Source organism: Alosa pseudoharengus, unplaced genomic scaffold, assembly GCF_046254945.1.
Source record: "Alosa pseudoharengus isolate Yale_2024_CS ecotype anadromous, Long Island Sound unplaced genomic scaffold, YU_APseudo_1.1 YU_APseudo_1.1_scf_3, whole genome shotgun sequence".
Lineage (NCBI taxonomy): Eukaryota > Metazoa > Chordata > Actinopteri > Clupeiformes > Clupeidae > Alosa > Alosa pseudoharengus.
The window spans coordinates 41,614,371-41,633,362 of NW_027468718.1; the positions used below are offsets into that span (position 1 = coordinate 41,614,371).

At 41.7% G+C, this 18,992-nt stretch overlaps 1 protein-coding gene across 1 annotated transcript in view; it reads left to right on the plus strand.

Moving 5' to 3' along the window:
* Positions 1-18,992, plus strand: part of ttn.2 (titin, tandem duplicate 2) — a 177,615-nt gene that overhangs the window by 92,565 nt on the left and 66,058 nt on the right. Inside the window, exons 118-158 of the mRNA XM_076264287.1 lie at positions 1,542-1,665; positions 2,213-2,479; positions 2,569-2,666; positions 2,770-2,938; positions 3,026-3,292; positions 3,461-3,727; positions 3,910-4,188; positions 4,285-4,693; positions 4,789-4,913; positions 5,020-5,286; positions 5,380-5,649; positions 5,751-6,050; positions 6,161-6,463; positions 6,587-6,774; positions 6,928-7,042; positions 7,138-7,422; positions 7,527-7,678; positions 7,782-7,929; positions 8,047-8,224; positions 9,438-9,559; positions 9,649-9,936; positions 10,056-10,352; positions 10,441-10,627; positions 10,741-10,856; positions 11,072-11,371; positions 11,565-11,864; positions 11,954-12,059; positions 12,514-12,710; positions 12,855-13,166; positions 13,315-13,593; positions 13,686-13,985; positions 14,082-14,384; positions 15,014-15,592; positions 15,718-16,020; positions 16,144-16,443; positions 16,538-16,834; positions 16,964-17,248; positions 17,450-17,743; positions 17,859-18,158; positions 18,268-18,582; positions 18,678-18,922. Coding sequence (XP_076120402.1) covers positions 1,542-1,665; positions 2,213-2,479; positions 2,569-2,666; positions 2,770-2,938; positions 3,026-3,292; positions 3,461-3,727; positions 3,910-4,188; positions 4,285-4,693; positions 4,789-4,913; positions 5,020-5,286; positions 5,380-5,649; positions 5,751-6,050; positions 6,161-6,463; positions 6,587-6,774; positions 6,928-7,042; positions 7,138-7,422; positions 7,527-7,678; positions 7,782-7,929; positions 8,047-8,224; positions 9,438-9,559; positions 9,649-9,936; positions 10,056-10,352; positions 10,441-10,627; positions 10,741-10,856; positions 11,072-11,371; positions 11,565-11,864; positions 11,954-12,059; positions 12,514-12,710; positions 12,855-13,166; positions 13,315-13,593; positions 13,686-13,985; positions 14,082-14,384; positions 15,014-15,592; positions 15,718-16,020; positions 16,144-16,443; positions 16,538-16,834; positions 16,964-17,248; positions 17,450-17,743; positions 17,859-18,158; positions 18,268-18,582; positions 18,678-18,922 — 10,236 coding nt within the window. The remainder of the gene's footprint in view (positions 1-1,541; positions 1,666-2,212; positions 2,480-2,568; positions 2,667-2,769; positions 2,939-3,025; positions 3,293-3,460; positions 3,728-3,909; positions 4,189-4,284; positions 4,694-4,788; positions 4,914-5,019; positions 5,287-5,379; positions 5,650-5,750; positions 6,051-6,160; positions 6,464-6,586; positions 6,775-6,927; positions 7,043-7,137; positions 7,423-7,526; positions 7,679-7,781; positions 7,930-8,046; positions 8,225-9,437; positions 9,560-9,648; positions 9,937-10,055; positions 10,353-10,440; positions 10,628-10,740; positions 10,857-11,071; positions 11,372-11,564; positions 11,865-11,953; positions 12,060-12,513; positions 12,711-12,854; positions 13,167-13,314; positions 13,594-13,685; positions 13,986-14,081; positions 14,385-15,013; positions 15,593-15,717; positions 16,021-16,143; positions 16,444-16,537; positions 16,835-16,963; positions 17,249-17,449; positions 17,744-17,858; positions 18,159-18,267; positions 18,583-18,677; positions 18,923-18,992) is intronic.

Here is an 18,992-nt window from a genome sequence, read left to right on the forward strand (position 1 = left end):
AGTTAAGCAACTAATTATTTCGTTTTTTACTTGCATAAATCACTCCCAAGCTTTCTGCATATAAGGACCTGTGAAGATCAGGATTCCAGTTGAGCATTTGATCCGGGTTTTGAGATAACGGAGAGGGCTATTCTGCTCTGCAAGCGTTCCTCTGGTTATTTTTAACTGCTTCAAGTGTGTATGTCCAATGGCAGGTGGCAGGACCGCCAATTTGACAGATATACTGTAGTTTAGAAGTGTCGCAAGCTGTGTGAAAATGTCACATATGGTTTTTGCAATCTGTTGAGTAAAAAAAACGGACTCTGTTAGATTTATTTTGCTGGTGTTTGCGCAGTATAATTTGTGTAATATATACATGTGTTGTTATTGTGTCATTATTTGCTACGGGAATGTGCAGTATGCGTGGTTTGTTTATGTTGATGGCTGTTTTATGACTGTGATGATTGACATTTTGCCAAGTATGTTTGATTCAGTGAGATTGGATCTGAGCAGTCAGTGTGATCTTAGATTGAGGCCTTGTTATGATGCCAGACTGTACATAGGGAACACAACAGTTTGACTCTGATCATCTATAATTCAAAATGAGCTATGAACCTTTAACTAGATTTGATTTTGCTGTTTTGCTGTCAAAATCTGTTTCAGAATTGATTGTTGTTACATCAAAAGTGCTTGTTGTTACCATATTTACATTTAGGGTAGAGTTAAGATTTGTGGTATGCTTAGAGTAAAAGACAAGTGCCAGCATGTTTTACATGACATATAAGATATTTGTGAGGTTGAAATAATAGCATATTGAACATATTGAATACACATGGCAATTGCGTCCTTGTGTAACTGTGAACTACTGCCACCATTCCATTAGAAAAGAATTTCCATGTGACATCATTACATTTTTTGTGTAGTTGTGTTTCCTGAACATGCACTCTGATTCATGTTCAGGAATATATACTTCCTGAAAAATAATGTATTGTAGGAATATATGCATATAACTTAGTAGTATAACTGCATTCTAATGTACATTAATTCAGTGTTGAGCATGTATTCACACAAGTAGGCCTACACACTTTAGGATGAGGCCTGTTCCCTAACATTTAACATGTTAACCAACTAGTCCGTGGCTTATGTAGGCAGCAGGCAGAGGTGTGAAACTAATGTGAAATTAATGTTCAAGAATATTATCAACTTCCTAAAGCAAATATATTTTTTGAAATAATATATGCATTTAACTAAGTATACAGTAATTCTAATATACATTCATTCATTGTGTTGAGCATGTATTCACTCAAGTAGGCCTATACTGCAGGCTTTAGGAGGAGGCCTGTTCCATAACATATAACCACATGTTAAGCAACCAGCCCGTGCCTTATGTAGGCAGCAGGCAGAGGTGTGAAACTGAGCACTTCTCCAGCTCTGTTTCTGGCCTTCAGCTGCTTGTGTCTGTTGCTGGGAGTAAAATAGCCCCCGCTCTCTCACTCTCGCCCTGCACAGCTGACAGTGGAGTGAGAGAGAGTTTGATTTATCAATGCATTTGATTTGCACAGGTTGTCACCAGGGCAGAAGGGAGAGTGCACACGCTGAGTATTAGGGATGTTAAGCTGACAGAGGCCGGGGAAGTAAAACTCACTGCTAAGGACTTCGAGACACAAGCCAACCTCAAAGTGAATGGTAGGCTGCCGTTTTCAGTTGTACTGTGTGGTGCAAATGGGCGTTATTTTGTTTTGGGAATTTGTTGTTGAAAAGTAACAGAACATGTAGTGCTAGTATGCCAAACAGCCCATGCACTTTTCAGCAATGGCATGATTGAAGATTTATTTACCACTTGTAGTTGAACTGGCTATGCATTATTTTACTTGATCTGGTTTGAGCATTTTCAATAAAATTTGAATATAAACAGCTTTACAGCCAATGACATTGCTCCTGAACATAGTACAGCAAAATAGTTTAAATAGTTATTTAAACAATGTTAAGATTAAAGGTTAAAAAAACAATGTTAAGATTAAAGGTTAAAAAAAACATATGAATCTCATATGATGAGTCTGTGAAAATGTTACTCTATAAGAACATATGAATTCCATGCATTAGCATGAATTAGCTTGTAAAAATCGTGAGTTTTTGTATATTAAGTAAAGTTTTTTTTTTTAAATTATCGTAATGCACAGTCTCAGAAAGATAAAAAGTGAAGCGCTAATATTTTAATCCTATGCATATCCAGAGGCCCCAGCTGAGTTCACTAAACCTCTGGAGGACCAGACAGTTGAGGAGGAGGCCACTGCTACACTAGAGTGTGAAGTTTCCAGGGAAAACGCGGAGGTAACATGGTACAGAGATGGACAGGAGATCCGCAAGACCAAGAAGTATGACATGGTTGCCGATGGCCGTGTAAGAAAACTTCTTATTCACGATTGCGCAATCGATGACTCAAAGACATATACCTGTGATGCCAAACATTTCAAGACGTCAGCTTTCCTGAACGTTGAGCGTAAGTGTCAAAACAAAACCAAAAAAGTATTTCACACACTACAAATGAGGGGGTCAGTCATCATTAACGCTAAACTGATGTGTTTGCAGCTCCACATGTTGAGTTCTCTACGCCACTCCATGATGTTGAGGTCAAAGAGAAGGAAACAGCACAGTTTGAATGCGAAGTATCCAGAGAAAACGCAAAGGTGCTACCCTCTCCTCTAGCAGTCTTCTAAAAGCACTTCATTGACCTTTTTTCATGAATACTACAAATAGTCAAAAATGCTAATCTACATATGTTTTTCATAGGTCCGCTGGCTGAGGGATGGCTGTGAGATCCGTAAAGGCAAAAAGTATGAGATAATTGCTAAAGGTGTTAAGCGTATTCTGGTCATTCACAAGGCCGTATTTGATGATGAAGCAGAATACGAATGTGACGCAAAGACCTCCAAGAGCTCCGGCATGCTGACCGTTGTCGGTGAGTTCTCTTAAAAGTAATTCACGCTTAACTATCTAATGGTCTGTGAAATGTGCGACTTATCCCTGTTCTAAATCTTTCCCACAGAGGAGGAAGCTAGATTCACAAAGAATCTGGCCAACTTTGAAGGAACTGAAACAGACAGTGTGAAATTGATCTGTGAAGTATCCAAGGCCAGTGCAGAGGTCACTTGGTACAAGGGTGACGAGGAGCTGCAAGAGGGAGCCAAATACGAGTGCATCCAGGATGGCCGGAAGAGGATCCTTATTATTCAGGATCTCCGCATGGGTGATGCTGGAGAGTATGAATGCAGACTTCCAAATACAAAAACCACAGGCAACCTGAAGATTAACGGTAACTTTTACATTAATGTATTCATTATGTACAATGTTTATGTTTAAATTTACACCCTTCGCACTTCAGAAATAAGAATTTAGAGGTGAGATTGAATGATGAAGGCATGAGAACATGCATTAATTTGTTCATATTTTATTACTAAATCACCCGTGTTTGTTTTTCTAGAAATGGCTGCTGAGTTTATTGCCAGACCTCAGAACCAGGAAGTTATCGAAGGAAACAAGGCTGAGTTTGTGTGTTCAGTCTCCAAAGATACCTTTGAGGTCAAATGGCATAAAGGTGACAAGGAGCTTACATCTGATGACAAATACGAAATTCGTGCTGACGGCAAAAAACGAGTTCTTATTGTGAAGAACTGTGATAGACATGATGAAGGTGGCTACATTGCACACATCGGCAGTGTCAGAGCATCCGCTGAACTGACAGTTATCGGTAGGTAGTTCACATGTATCTGACATACTATAAAATGCTACAGTATGTAAAGGATATGGTGATAGTAAAATATAATATCATTCACTATGGCACACAGTAATACATATTCTTTGCTCCTCCAGCTAATAGGATTGAAATGTATTGTGTATAAAAAATAAACTGCTATAACCTTTTTCCTACAGAGAAACTTAAGATAATTACGCCACTCAAAGACACCGAAACAGGAGAGGGACAGGAGACTGTTCTTAACTGCGAGGTGAATACTGAAGAGGCCAAAGCAAAATGGCTTAAAAATGACGAGACAATGTTTGAAAGCAGCAAGTTCATTATGACCCAGAAAGATAACGTGTTCTCATTGAGAATCAAAGAGTCCCAGAAGTCAGATGATGGCAGTTACACCATTATGCTGACAAATAGCCGTGGGGAACAGGTCAAGTGTTCTGCCCAGCTTACAGTACAAGGTAATGATTGGTAGAGACACTTTTTTAGTTACAGTAATATGTTTATCCAGGAAGTGCATACGGAAAACATTGACTCTTGTAACTGTCTTTTCACAGAGGAGGACCTTAGAATCATTGTACCTATTGAGGACTGTGAAACACAGGAGAAGAGAACGATCGCCTTCCAATGCAAGGTGAACAGACCAAACGTGACACTGAAGTGGATGAAGGGGGGTCAGGAGATAACATTCAACAAGCGTATTGTGTACAGAGTGGACAAAGACAAACACACCTTGACAATCAAAGACTGCAACCTCAAAGACGAGGGAGAGTACAAAGTCATTGCAGGAGCCGACAAGTGCTCTGCTGAGCTGATCATCAGCGAAGCACCAACTGACTTTGGCGTGCAGCTCAAAGACCAAACTATCATAGAGTTTGAAGACGCTGAGTTTACTTGTGAACTGACCAAGGAAAAGGCTGAGGTGAAATGGTACAGAAATGGACGTGAAATCAGAGAAGGACCTAGGTGAGCATTTCGGTCTTTCTTTCAACTTTGCCATGTTGATATTTAATGGCATGCAAAAGCAAATGTGTGAAATTATTTTTTGTTATCTTTTCAAGATACCGAATGGAGAAAGATGGCAAGATTTGCAAACTCTGCATCAAAGAATGCAGACCAGATGATGAATGTGAATATGCATGTGGTGTGGAAGACAGGAAATCCAGGGCTAGACTCTTTGTTGAGGGTAAGGCCTTAAAGCAACTAATATTACTGTGAATGTGTATATGAATCATTATACATGTACACACTATATGTTTGCTCAACCATTCCTTATACATTTACCTCTACAGAGATCCCTGTTGAGATTATCAGACCGCCTCAAGATGTATTCGAGCCTCCTGGCTCTGATGTCCTCTACGAGGTTGAGCTGAACAAAGACAGGGTGGACGTCAAATGGTTGAGGAACAACATGACCATTGTCCAGGGTGACAAGTACCAGATGGTGAGCGAAGGCAAAGTTCACCGACTCCAAGTCTGTGAAATCAGACCTCGTGACCAGGGAGAGTATAGAGTCATTGCCAAGGACAAGGATGCCAGAGCCAAGCTGGAGCTGGCTGGTAAGTCACAATACCTGAGAGTTCTTTGACATATCCATGTACATCAAACATCATTGAGAAATGTATTGACTTATTTTACTTGCCTGTCTGAAGCTGTGCCCAAGATCAAGACTTTGGACCAGGACCTTGTGACAGATGCTGGAAAGCCGTTCGTCATGGGAGTTCCCTTCAGTGCTTACCCCAAGGCTGATACAGAATGGTTCTACGAGAGCACCAGTTTGCCAAGAGATAATGTTCATACATCTGCTGACAAGACAGAGTACAGACTGAAGGATCCAAAGAAGTCTGATCAGGGCAGATACAAGGTGACCATCAAGAACAAGCATGGACAAGGAGAGGCCTTCATCAACCTGACAGTAATCGGTATGCTAATCTGGTTCAAAGTGTCATTTAATTATGTCATGTTTAATGAACAAGTAGCCTCGGTGGTAGCATAATGCTACATATAATGGTATTTCCTTTAGATATCCCCGGACCTGTTAAGAACCTCAATGTGGCTGATACTGCTGATGGAGAAGTCAGCCTTGTGTGGGAGGAGCCAGAGAGTGATGGTGGCAGCAAAATCATTGGCTACGTTGTGGAGAGACGCGACGTCAGGCGCAAGACTTGGACTCTGGCCACCGACCGCGCCGATAGCACAGAGTACACTGTGACAGGCCTGCAGAAAGACTCCATGTACTTCTTCCGCGTGTGTGCTCGTAACAGGCTGGGAAGTGGACCAACTGTGGAAACTGACAAGGCCGTTCAAGCCAAGAACAAATTTGGTAAGTATCTCATTCTCTCTCCATGCGTTATTTACCATGCAGTTTTATCTTTCTTTTTTATAGAAAGTTAACTTGTATGAGATTAATTAAGCTTTTGTTTGCCCCTGTAGATGTTCCTGATCCACCACAGAATGTAGAGGTGGGCAATGTCACCAAATTCAGCGCCACCCTTACTTGGGAACCCCCAGTGTCTGATGGAGGCTCTGTGATCACTGCTTACATCATTGAGCTCCGTGACCGCACCGCTGTGTCATGGTCTGCCGTCATGGTTACCAAACCTCAAGATCGCACCGCAGTCATCAATGACGTGATTGAGAATAAAGAGTACATCTTCCGCATCAGAGCTGAGAACAAAGCTGGAACTGGCAAGCCAAGCGCTGCCACACACCCAGTCAAAATCATGGATCCTATTGGTTTGTTGATTTGTTCTCCCTCAAAGTGTTTTTTTTTTTCTAGTTTAGAATTTCCCAAAAAATAGTCTTATACAGTGACCAGCATTATAAACTGATATTCATGTAAAATTCTGTTCTTTACAGAGAGGCCAAGCCCACCCCTTAACTTGAACTATGCTGATCAGACCAAGCAGACTGTTCAGCTTACATGGGAGACCCCCTTGCGTAATGGTGGCAGCATGATCACTGGCTACATCATTGAAAGAAGCGAGGATGGCTCAGACAAGTGGCTGAGATGCAATGCTAGACTTTGCCCAGACCTTGTTTACAAGGTAATTTCAGAGCTATTGAATATATATATGCATGTATTAATATATAAATATTTATGTGAACAATTGAATGATGAACAATTTAACAGTAAATACATGGGACACTTTTGTTCCACAGACCTGATCATTTAAGCAATTCTTTCTTGGTCTTTTCAGTTGTCTGGTCTAAAGCATGGAAAGCATTACAACTACAGAGTATTTGCTGAGAATGCTGCTGGTGCATCAGATCCATCCAACATACTTGGACCAATTCTGGCAGATGACCCCCACTGTATGTATCCAGACAAAATAACTGGACACTTGATTTTCATATGACACATGACGTCTTATTGACGTTGTTGTAACACAATCTATCTATTTGTTTAGTTGCTCCAACACTGGACCTGAGTGGCTTCAAGGATGGCCTGGAGGTCATTGTTCCCTTCCCTCTCAAAATCCGTGTGCCCATCAGTGGATACCCTGTGCCCAAAGCAAAATGGACTTTCGGCGAAAAGGAGCTCACTCCAGATGAGCGTGTGTCTATGGTCACCAAGAGCACCTTTACTGAGCTGTTGGTCAAACCAAGCATTCGTCCAGACAAAGGAACATATTCTCTGACTCTAGAGAACGATGTCTCTTCTGTCTCAGGAGAGATTGACGTTAACGTCATTGGTAAGATCACACCATTAAAAATCATTTGTTTAGGTTCATAACTGGAGTCTAAAACATACCCAGAAGAGAAAATAACATTACCTATCTGGTGTTTGTTTTCACAGCATCTCCAAGTGCACCCAAAGATTTCAAGGTGGCAGAGGTCACCAGAAAGCATGTGCACCTCATGTGGGAGGCCCCAGAACACGATGGTGGAAGTCCACTGACTGGCTACCAGGTTGAGAAGCGTGACGCTTCCAGGAAGACCTGGGTTAAGGTATTTATTAAATACAATGATCTTTGAAGTGAGATTATTCAATGTACCTTTAGTACTATCAATACTAAACTGTGCTAAAATTGTGGCTATGTCTACCAACCAGGTCATAAGTGGTATTCAGGATCAAGAATACACTGTCACTGATGTTGTTGAGGGAAAAGAGTACTTCTTCAGGGTAACTGCCTGCAACAAGTGTGGCCCTGGAGAGCCAGCTTACATTGATGAACCAATCAATGTCTCTTCACCAGCAAGTAAGTTTAGAATAAGCATTAATAGCAATCCTAAAGTCAGCCTCAGACCTGTATCAGTATGTTATTTCATGAAGCATGAGAATGAATTAGGTAATTAAAGGCTAATTTGATTCGTAGCTACTCCCGATGCTCCTGAGAACCTCAAGTGGAGGGACAAGTCTGCTTCAAGCATCTTCCTGACCTGGGAGCCGCCGAAGTACGATGGAGGCTCTGCCATCAAAGGTTACATGGTTGATAAATGCCAGCGTGGCACTGACAAGTGGGAGCCATGCAGTGAAACCATCCCTGAGATGAAGTAAGTGGAACACCATGTCTCATATTAATATATTATCACATCGCCAGAACAGAGAGAGGAATATATTTTGATCTTAATAACTCATTGAATGCCGCGCAGTTTTTCGGAAGCTTTGGCCCAGAGTGCCAGCAATCTTGATCATTGTTGACGATTGTAGAGCCACAGCGTATTCTATGTTATAGCTATGGACACATATTATGGCTTGTTTGAAAGGTGAGACTTTCAGTGGGTTTATTTCTACATGCCTCTGTTCCTAAGAAATTCCAAGCTAAGCAGTGGCTAGTTTTCATCAAAATCCCTGTTTTATTTCTAGAAATGGAGATGTAGTGTCTTTGATGAAATATGAAGTGTTGCCTGTAAAGTTTCCGGGAAGTGACCTAGCGAGACCTGGCGAGACTGCCACCTAGTGATAAACCCACGAAAATGGCCTGGTTTTGACCTGCCGTGCATGTGTCACTGATTCAACCCAAAGCGGCAACCATCAAAAGCAGAGTTTTAAGATTAAATGTCCAGATAAAATGTCCAGATTGTGCGTTTTCATGAGTTTTCGATCGTCATATATTTCATTTCCATTCATTACAGAGTTCCCAAAATCACATATAAGGTGTGTTAGAGTGTCTAGTTTCGTAATAAAAAAAAGGTAAAAACGTAATATTACGTTTTTGGCACTCAACGCATGGGAAGGAAAAACGTAATATTACGTTTTTGGCACTCAACGCATGGGAAGGAAAAACGTAATATTACGTTTTTGGCACTCAATGAGTTAAAGACACCCTTAACAAGATTTGCTCTCGGGGTCCCCCTACAGTTGAGAAGCGCAATAATAAACAAACTAAATATGCATCTTTTGCAAAAAAGTTTGAACATAACTCAATTTGAACATAACAATTTAATATAGAGGGAATGCAGTGACAGCAGTCTGTAGAAAAAGATCTTCTGTATGAATTCCTGTAGCATAGCAGTTTCCTACACAAAACTACAGTAGAAAGTTGCCAGGTCAGTAATCGCCTACAAAGGGCCGCTCAGACAATGGCAGAAGTGTTATGAGGTTATGTGCCATCAAAATGATTGGAGACGTTATATTAAGGTAAAAAAAACTGTTAAGGGTGCTTTACCAAGATATTATTATTATTATTATTATTATTATTATTATTATTATTGCTGTTGTTGTTATTTTGTTGCCGTTGTTTATTCATTTTTAAATCTTCCTCAGGTTTAAAGTGACTGGACTAATTGAGGGCCAGTGGTACGCATACCGCGTGAGAGCCTTGAACAAACTGGGTTCTGGCAAACCATCCAGGCCTACTGATGAAATTTTGGCAGTAGATCCCAAAGGTAAACAACATATTTGTAGATTCATCACCTGGACGTTGTTTAATGTAGATTCCTGAGTCTTACAAAAACGTGGTTTTGTTTTTATGCAGAGGCCCCAGAGATTATCCTGGATGCTAAGCTTCTTACTGGTCTGACTGTCAAGGCTGGAACAAAGATTGACCTGCCCGCTGATATTACTGGAAAACCAGAGCCAAAGGTCAAATGGAGCAAGGCTGACCAGGTCTTGAAGGCGAATGACAATGTCACCATTGATACCAAACCAGGCCACTCTGTGGTGTCCATTGCCAAAACCAAAAGGGAAGACACAGCTACTTACATTATTGAAGCTGTCAACAGCAGTGGACGTGCAACTGCAACCGTTGATGTTAACATTCTAGGTTTGAGACTGTTTGATTTTTACAAACAAAAAAAAACTATTCTAAATGCCTCTGTGGCTTCAAATGCCAACAAATACTGTGGTAATGGTTCAAATAAATTGAATATTTACTTTTTTCAGACAAGCCTGGGCCCCCTGCTGCCTTTGATATTTCTGAGATCACAAACCATTCTTGCTTCCTGGCCTGGAATCCACCTCGTGACGATGGTGGCTCTAAGGTGACCAATTATATTGTGGAGAGACGAGCACAAGAAAGTGAGATCTGGCACAAGCTCTCCTCCACTGTTAAACAGACCACATACAAGGCAACCGACCTGGTTGCTTTTAAGAATTACATTTTCAGAGTCTTCGCTGAGAATCAGTTCGGCGTTGGCCCTGCAGCTGAGCACGCTCCAATTACTGCCAGATACTCCTTTGGTACGTATCACCAAAATTTACAACTGATTTGATCTTAAATCGTAACAGTTAGTATCCCAGGTAATGGAGTTTTGTGTTTTTCTTTCAGATACCCCTGGTGCTCCCTACAAATTAGAGCCTTCCGATATTACAAAGGATGCTGTGACTCTGACATGGTACGAGCCTGATGAGGATGGTGGTAGCCCCATTACTGGATACTGGGTGGAGAGGTTTGAACCAGATGCTGACAAATGGATCAGATGCAACAAGCTTCCCATCAGGGATACCACATTCAGGTACAGTTTTTACATTTCTGCACTATAGTCATCTTTACAAATATCTTTTCAAAATCTTTCTTTGTTTGGTATTACAGATGATTAATGGAACATTTTGTTTATACACAAAACAGAGTGAAGGGGTTGCCTACAAGAAAGAAGTATAAGTTCCGTGTCTTGGCTGAAAATCTTGCTGGACCTGGCAAACCAAGCAAAGAGACAGACCAGATCCTCATTAAGGATCCAATTGGTAACATATTAGTACCTTTTCAAATTTGCACAGCATGGATGGCATTTGTGAATATATTAATAAATATACTTTATAAATAAATAATAACACTTTTGCATGTTCTAGCCAATGCATAATGTCATACAGATTGGACAACTGGATTACTGGGGTTGGGTTTTCTGACTACATAATCTTGCCTTCTCATAATCTACTTTGTTACTGTTATTGTCCTTCAGATCCTCCCTGGGCTCCAGGTAAACCCACCATTAGAGACGTTGCCAAGACATCTGCTTTCCTTCAGTGGACCAAACCCGAGCACGATGGTGGTGCCAAAATTGAGTCCTACATCATTGAGCTCCTCAAGAGCGGAACCGATGAGTGGGTCCGTGTTGCTGATGGCATTGTCAGCCTGGAACATTTCCTGAAGGGTCTGATGGAGAAGCAGGAGTACTCCTTCCGTATCAGAGCTGTGAATGCAGCAGGAGAAAGTGAACCCAGTGAACCAAGTGATCCTGTGCTGTGCAAGGAGAGACTAAGTGAGTGGCATAGACCATTATTTTTGATACATTATGTTTGATACATTTATATAAATTAACTTATGGGATGTGTTAGTTCTATCCTATATGCTATACCATATACCATATGCACTTAAACCTATTTTTAAACTATTAAAGTATCTTATATTATAGTTGAATTTAAATGCACTGACTGTTATTTTGTATTGTGTAGATCCTCCATCACCTCCAAGATGGCTTCAGGTGGTGAATGTGACCAGGAACAGTGCTGAGCTGAAATGGACGCCCCCTGAGAGGGACGGTGGTTCACCCATCATCAACTACATTGTGGAAAAGAGAGACGTCAGGCGCAAAGGCTGGCAAGCAGTGGACACCACTGTCAAGGAGTGCAAGTACACAGTCACTCCTCTGAACGACGGGGCCCTCTACGTGTTCCGCGTCGCTGCTGAGAACTCAGTTGGGCCCAGCGCGTACTGTGAACTTGCAGACTCCGTTCTGGCCAAGGATACATTTAGTAAGACGTTATTCAGGTTTTTATCACAAGTTACACTTCATATCTGTGTTTATGTTTCATTCTTACACGTTCTGCTTTTGCTGTTACAGCTACTCCTGGACCTCCATATGCTTTGGCTGTTACTGACATTTCCAAGCGTTATGTTGACTTAGTATGGGAAGCCCCACAGAATGATGGTGGAAGACCAATAACCAGGTAAATATGATGAGGTTTCATTTTCATAGTTTATGTGAAATTGTTTGCCGTTATGTAAATGTAAAAAATGTAAATGTAAATCAGGTTTCTAGGCCAAGTATCCTATCCTATCTGTGAATTAGTGAGGCACACAATGAGCACACAGTAAAATGAAGCACACACTCACCCGGAGCAGTGAGCTGCCTTGCTACAGCAACACTCGGGGAGCAGTGAGGGCTTAGGTGCCTTGCTCAAGGGCACTTCAGCCATGGATGTGGGCATGGGGGAGCAGTGTTGAGCCACTTTCCCCACCCACATTTTTCCTTCTGGTCTGGGATTGAACAGGCCACCCTGAGGTTACAAGCCCCAAAGCCCTAACCAGTTGGCCACGGCTGCCCCTATATATCCCCTTATATAGGGATGTGTGTATTTAATGTTCACTCATTATATTGTCGCCATTTACTTACTATTCTAGATATCAGATTGAGAAAAAAGAGAAACTCGGCACTCGCTGGATGAAGTCTGGAAAGACATCTGGCCCTGACTGCAAGTACAGAGTAACTGATGTGATTGAGGGAACTGAGGTTCAATTCCAAGTCTGTGCTGAGAACGAGGCTGGTGTTGGCCACCCAAGTGAACCCACTGAGATCCTCACCATTGAGGACCCAACAGGTTTGTCAAGTGTAATATTCTGTGTTTATATTTCACATAAACAATATGTAAATGTACTGATATCATAAGAATAATGGGTTCGTGACCAGCCATTAATGTCTATTTGAGAGACATGTCAATAAATTAATTATTTTTCTTCCCAAGGCCCACCATCTCCTCCTCAGGAACTTCAAATCACCGAAGCCGCAAGAGACCACATCTCTTTCGCCTGGAAACCTCCAGAGAGGCATGGAGGATGCCCAGTCTCTGGCTATCACATTGAGCTCTGTGAGGCCGGAACTGAGAAATGGATGAGAGTGAACTCCCGTCAGGTCAAGGAGCTGAAGTTCACCGCAGGACCAGAGGAGGGCATTGTTCCTGAGAAGGCATACATCGTGAGAGTGCGCGCTGTGAACTCCGTCGGTGTCAGCGAGCCCTCTGACATTTCTGATAAAATCTACGCCAAAGACGCTGACTGTAAGTGTACTTTTATTATTACCATTAAGTATAAACTTTAATTATTTTCTTGGGATACTGCTATAAATGTCATATCATAAAAACAGTTTAATCTCCAGTCCTTATTTTGAGCACAGTAAAAAAGGATTTCTTTGTCTCTCTCCTACAGGCAACCCAACAATGGAGTTGGCAAGTCAGGACATGGTTGTTGTGGAGGGCGAGAAGATGCATATTCCAATTAAATTCAAAGCTGTGCCATCACCTAAAGTGATCTGGCACAAAGACGGCAGTGAAATGAAGGCTGATGAGAGGATCAGTTTCAGGACTGAATACACAGCCTGTCACCTGGAGATTCCCAGCTGCCTTCATGCAGATGCTGGGCAGTACAAGGTCACCCTGGAGAATAGCCTTGGCACCACAAGCGGAACAATCAGTGTTAAAGTCATTGGTAAGAATTGAATTCCACATTTTTTATTTCAGTGTCAGATTATCATATCAGTGCTGTGTCCAATTTATTTATGTCAATTCCTCTCTGAATAGGTCTTCCTGGACCATGCAAGGAGATTGTGGCCAGTGAAATCACTAAGAACACCTGCAAGATATCCTGGGATCCTCCAAACTATGATGGAGGCAGCCCCATTCTTCACTACGTCCTACAGCGCAGAGAGGCAGGAAGGAGAACCTATACTAATGTCATGTCCGGCGAAAACAAAGTCAGCTGGCCCGTTAAGGATTTGATCCCCCATGGAGAGTACTATTTCCGTGTCAAGGCAGTGAACAAGATTGGTGGAGGAGAGTACCTTGAGCTCAAAAACCCTGTGATTGCTGAGGATCAGAAGCGTGAGTAAAAACTAAAATACTTGCATTAACATGAATAGTCTTTCTGCCAAATATGATTGATAAATCTAACTCAATTTTATATTAAATATTTTACAGAGCGTCCAGATCCACCTCTTGATGTTGAGACCCACAATCCAACTGCTCACACTGTTACCCTGACCTGGAAGCCACCCATGTATGATGGTGGCTGCAAGATCATGGGTTACATTCTGGAGAAGATGATGAAGGGTGAAGAGAAGTTTGAGAGATGCAATGACTTCCTGGTGCCAGTGCTGTCCTACACAGTGAAAGGTCTGAAGGAAGGAAAGCAGTACCAGTTCCGTGTGATGGCTGAGAATGCTGCTGGAATCAGCGACCCATCACGCAGCACTCCAATGGTGAAAGCATCTGACTCTGTCGGTATGTGTAAAACATCAGTATTATTATTATTATTATTATTAGTAGTAGTAGTAGTAGTAGTAGTAGTAGTAGTAGTAGTATTATCTTATATATATGATTGCCAAAACACTTAATAGAAAAATCCAATGGTGAAAGCATCTGACTCTGTCGGTATGTGTAAAACATCAGTATTATTATTATTATTATTATTATTAGTAGTAGTAGTATTAGTAGTAGTAGTAGTGGTAGTAGTAGTATTATCTTATATATTTGATTGCCAAAACACGTAATAGAAAAATCTATACTATTTCCAAAATACACATAGTATGCTGTTAGCATAATGTAAACACGTCAATTAAAATACTGTATGATTTCAGACACCACTCTAAGGATGCCAAAGACACTAAACAGATTAATTTGTACCATTTCCAAGATACACATTGTAAGCTGAACATGGTTATCTTGGGTTACTGTTATGTGATGCAACATCACTTTTGCTTTAGTGGCCTTGTTTAATTAAAATATAATTACACATACTATTGTAAAATGAGGTAGTGAGTTTAAATTGTCATTGCATCAACTTTTCCCTTACATTTTACTGCACTTTTGGAAAAAATGAATCACCCCGTGTTTGTTTTTGTTATTCATAGAATCACCAAAGGTCTTCCTCAGTGGAAGTCTCCAATCTGGCCTGCAGGTCAAGAGAGGCTATGAGATCAGACTGGATGCCTGCATCTCTGGTGCCCCATACCCAACAATCACCTGGATGAGGAATGATCTGGTCCTTAGGCCCGAGACCCCGCAGGAGCGCCCAGAGAAGCCAGTTGTCAAGAAGAAGAAGGAAAAGGAGGAAGCCAAGGAAGCAAAAGAGGCTAAGGAAGATGCCCCTGTAGCCAAGGAGGGTGAAGAGAAGAAGGAGCCGGAGGCCAAGGACAAGGAAGCTGCAGAGGCTAAAGAAAAACCAGCTGCCGAGGCCAAAGAGAAGGAACCCGGTGAGGCAAAGGCCGAAGAGGCCAAGAAAGAAGAGAAGGCCCCAGAGGAGGAAGTCAAGGAGCCTGAGGAGCCAGACCACCTACCCCTCCAGCAGCGTCTCACGATCAACAGCTCCAGGAAGGGTGAATCTTTCATCATCATCAAAGACTCCGTCAGATCAGACTATGGAGTGTTCTCCATCAGAGTGGAGAATGATCATGGAATTTGCACTGCAACCTGCGAGGTCAATGTCCTTGGTAAGACATAATTTATTCTATTTCATTTGAATTTATTTTGTTGTTGCATATTATTATTTCTTAGTTATTAAATTATTATGCATAGCTGCTATTTGAGAATACATTTTTCATTTTGTGATTGACAGACACCCCTGGGCCTCCTGTTAACGTAAGATATGAGGAGGTCAGAAAGAACTCTGTCATCTGCAAGTGGGACCCACCTCTTGATGATGGTGGCAGTGAAATCCTAAACTACACGCTGGAGAAGAAAGACAACTCCAAGGTTGAAATTGGATGGACAACCGTCACAACAACCTTGAGAGGATGCAGATACCCAGTACCAAAACTGCTTGAAGGCAAAGAGTACATCTTCCGTGTCATTGCTGAAAACAAGTTTGGACCTGGAATCCCAGCAATCTCCAAACCTATGATCGCAAAGAATCCTTTCGGTAATAAATAATAAAACCATACAGCTTGCAAGGAGATTTCGGTTACCATAGAAATACATCAACAAACTATATACTGCACATAACACACTCTTGTTAATCTGCACATGCGTTTGACAATTATAGATCCACCAGAGACTCCTGAGAAGCCAGAAATCGATGACGTCACAGCTCACAGTATGCTTGTCTCTTGGGAACCACCCAATGATAATGGCAGCCCCATCCAGGGATACTGGTTGGAGAAGAGAGAAATCAACAGCACCCACTGGACACGTGTCAATCGCAACATGATTCCTGACGCCGAGTTGAATGTTGAAGGCCTTTTGGAGGGTCTGACATACATTTTCAGAGTTGCTGCTGAGAATCAGGCTGGACCCGGAAAGTTCAGTCCCCCATCAGAGCCCAGAACAGCACAAGCTCCGATATGTAAGTCAACATCAGCAGCACAAACGTAAGTAGACATATTTACTCATTTAGGAATAGTGTATTGAGTGATGTTTTTTTTCCCCCTCTCTTAAAGTGCCTCCTGGTCCACCAATTCCAAGAGTCGTGGATACAACTGACCACTCTATTGAAGTGGAGTGGGATCCACCTCTGGATAACGGAGGAGGAGAAATCCAAGGCTACCATGTTGACAAGTTGATAGCTGGTACAAAGGACTGGTCCCGTAACACAGAGAGGCCATGGAAACAGCGTACCTTCACTGTGTTTGGTGTGAGAGAGGGTGGTAAATACATTATCCGTGTGATTGCAATAAATTCAGCCGGAGAGGGAGCACCTGGTATGACAGCGGGTGTCATTGTGAGAAATCCTGCAGGTAACTTATCTCTGAACTGAAATCAGTTGTCAATATAGTAACATATGCAGTATAATAAAAAAATGAAAAAGCATTGGATTTTAACCATGTTATTTGGATATTAACCATGATATTTGTTTGTCTCCACAGAGGTTCCAGTTTGTGAGCTGGACCTCTCTATTAAGAATGGCGTCATCATTAGAGCTGGTGAGACACTGAGGCTGCCTTGCCATGTTCTTGGAAAACCACAACCAAGCATTAAATGGCTAAAAGAGGACAAGGACCCTGACAAGGAACGGGTGGAAATTGAAGATGTCGGTCGGGATAGCACTCTTATTATTAAGAATGTACAGAGAGGTGACTGTGGTAAATACCAGATCACCGCTGCCAATCCTAGTGGAATTAAGTCAGCATCAACCAGAGTTGAGGTTATGGGTGAGTACCTTGCTACTGTACTCAGACAAGCTTGTTTTGGCAAGCTTGCTTTGACCTCTCTATGTGTGTGTGTGTGTGTGTGTGCGTGTGCGTGCGTGCGTGCGTGTGTGTGTGTGTATCACAGACTAAACTGAATATATGGGCAAATGAAAAATATTTATTTATTTATTTATTATATCTTTTTGCTTTACAATTTAACAGATGTTCCTGGGCCTGTAACTGATCTGAAGCCTGTTGTTGTGACGAGGAAGTTGATGATGTTGAACTGGGGTGATCCTGATGATGACGGTGGTAGTGATGTCATTAGCTTCATTATTGAAAGAAAGGAACCTAAGGCACGTACTTGGAAACAGCCTATGGAGACACCTTCATCCAAATGTGAAATCGTGGGCATTGTGGAAGGACAGGAATACATATTCCGTGTTGTGGCAAAAAATAAATATGGTTGTGGTCCTCCAGTTGATCTTGGTCCTATTCGTGCAGTGGATCCTCTGTGTAAGTAAAATTATTTTAACTTTTTCATATGGTATTATCACATTCAAATCTGATTTGTCATGTTTACTGTCAGTTAATTAAATTGATTCATCTTGGAATTCTGTTTACTTTTAAGCTCCACCATCGTCTCCTGAGAAGTTCCACTATTCTGAAAGGACAAAGTCGTCCCTTAGCCTTACGTGGAGGCCACCTCGTAATGATGGTGGCAGCCCAATTAGTGGCTACATCATTGAGAAGAAGAGACAAGATGAACAGAACTTTGTGCCTGTCAATAAGGAGCTCTGCACAAATCTGTTCATGACTGTGGAAGACCTTACAGAGATGTTCATGTATGAATTCCGTGCCAAAGCAGTCAATGCTTTGGGAACTAGCGAGCCATCTATCACAATGACAGTTGTCATTCAAGATGATGAAGGTATTTATTGTTTCATTCAATGTGTAACAGATGTTTGTTGTATTCATTAATGCTGACTATACTGTGTTTTGTGGATGAGACTAATTTCATGTTTTATATTTCTTTCCAGTCGCCCCAAGCTTGACCATGTTGAAACACTTCAAGGCTGACACAATCACTATCAGGAAGGGACAACCAGTTGAGATTCCTGCTCAAGTGACAGGCCTTCCACTACCAAAGATTGAATGGTTTAAGGATGACGTCTTGATTCCTGAACCACCTCCCGATGAGACTGTTTTGATTGAAACAGTGGAAGTGAACAGACAGACAGAAAATACAAAACTGATCATTCCTGCTATTGCCAGGAAAGATAAGGGCTATTATACAGTCTCTGCAAATAATCGCCTTGGAACTGTCACTCATAATGTCCTGATTCAAGTTCTTGGTATGTCTTTTAATATCATCTGCAACACATTTAACTAACCTTTGAAGGCACTGTGCTAAAATGCTTTTGGTTTGGCTTTGCTTTTTCTTCTCCAGATCGCCCTACGCCACCAAGAAATCTCATAATTTCAAACATCAAGGCAGAATCCTGCCACCTCACTTGGGATCCCCCACTGGATAATGGAGGAAGTGAGCTCACAAATTACATTGTTGAGAAGAAGCAGATCCGTGAAATTGAGGAGGAAGAGACTGAAACTGAATCTGGAGAGCCTGCTCCTGAGCCTGCTCCTAAGCCTGACTGGGTGAAGGTCACAAGCACCATTGTTGAGAGGAAATATGGGGTCAGTATAACAACAATCAGGGCACTATTGTAAAGCATTATGTTTTCCTATGTGTTTTTTCATCTGAATC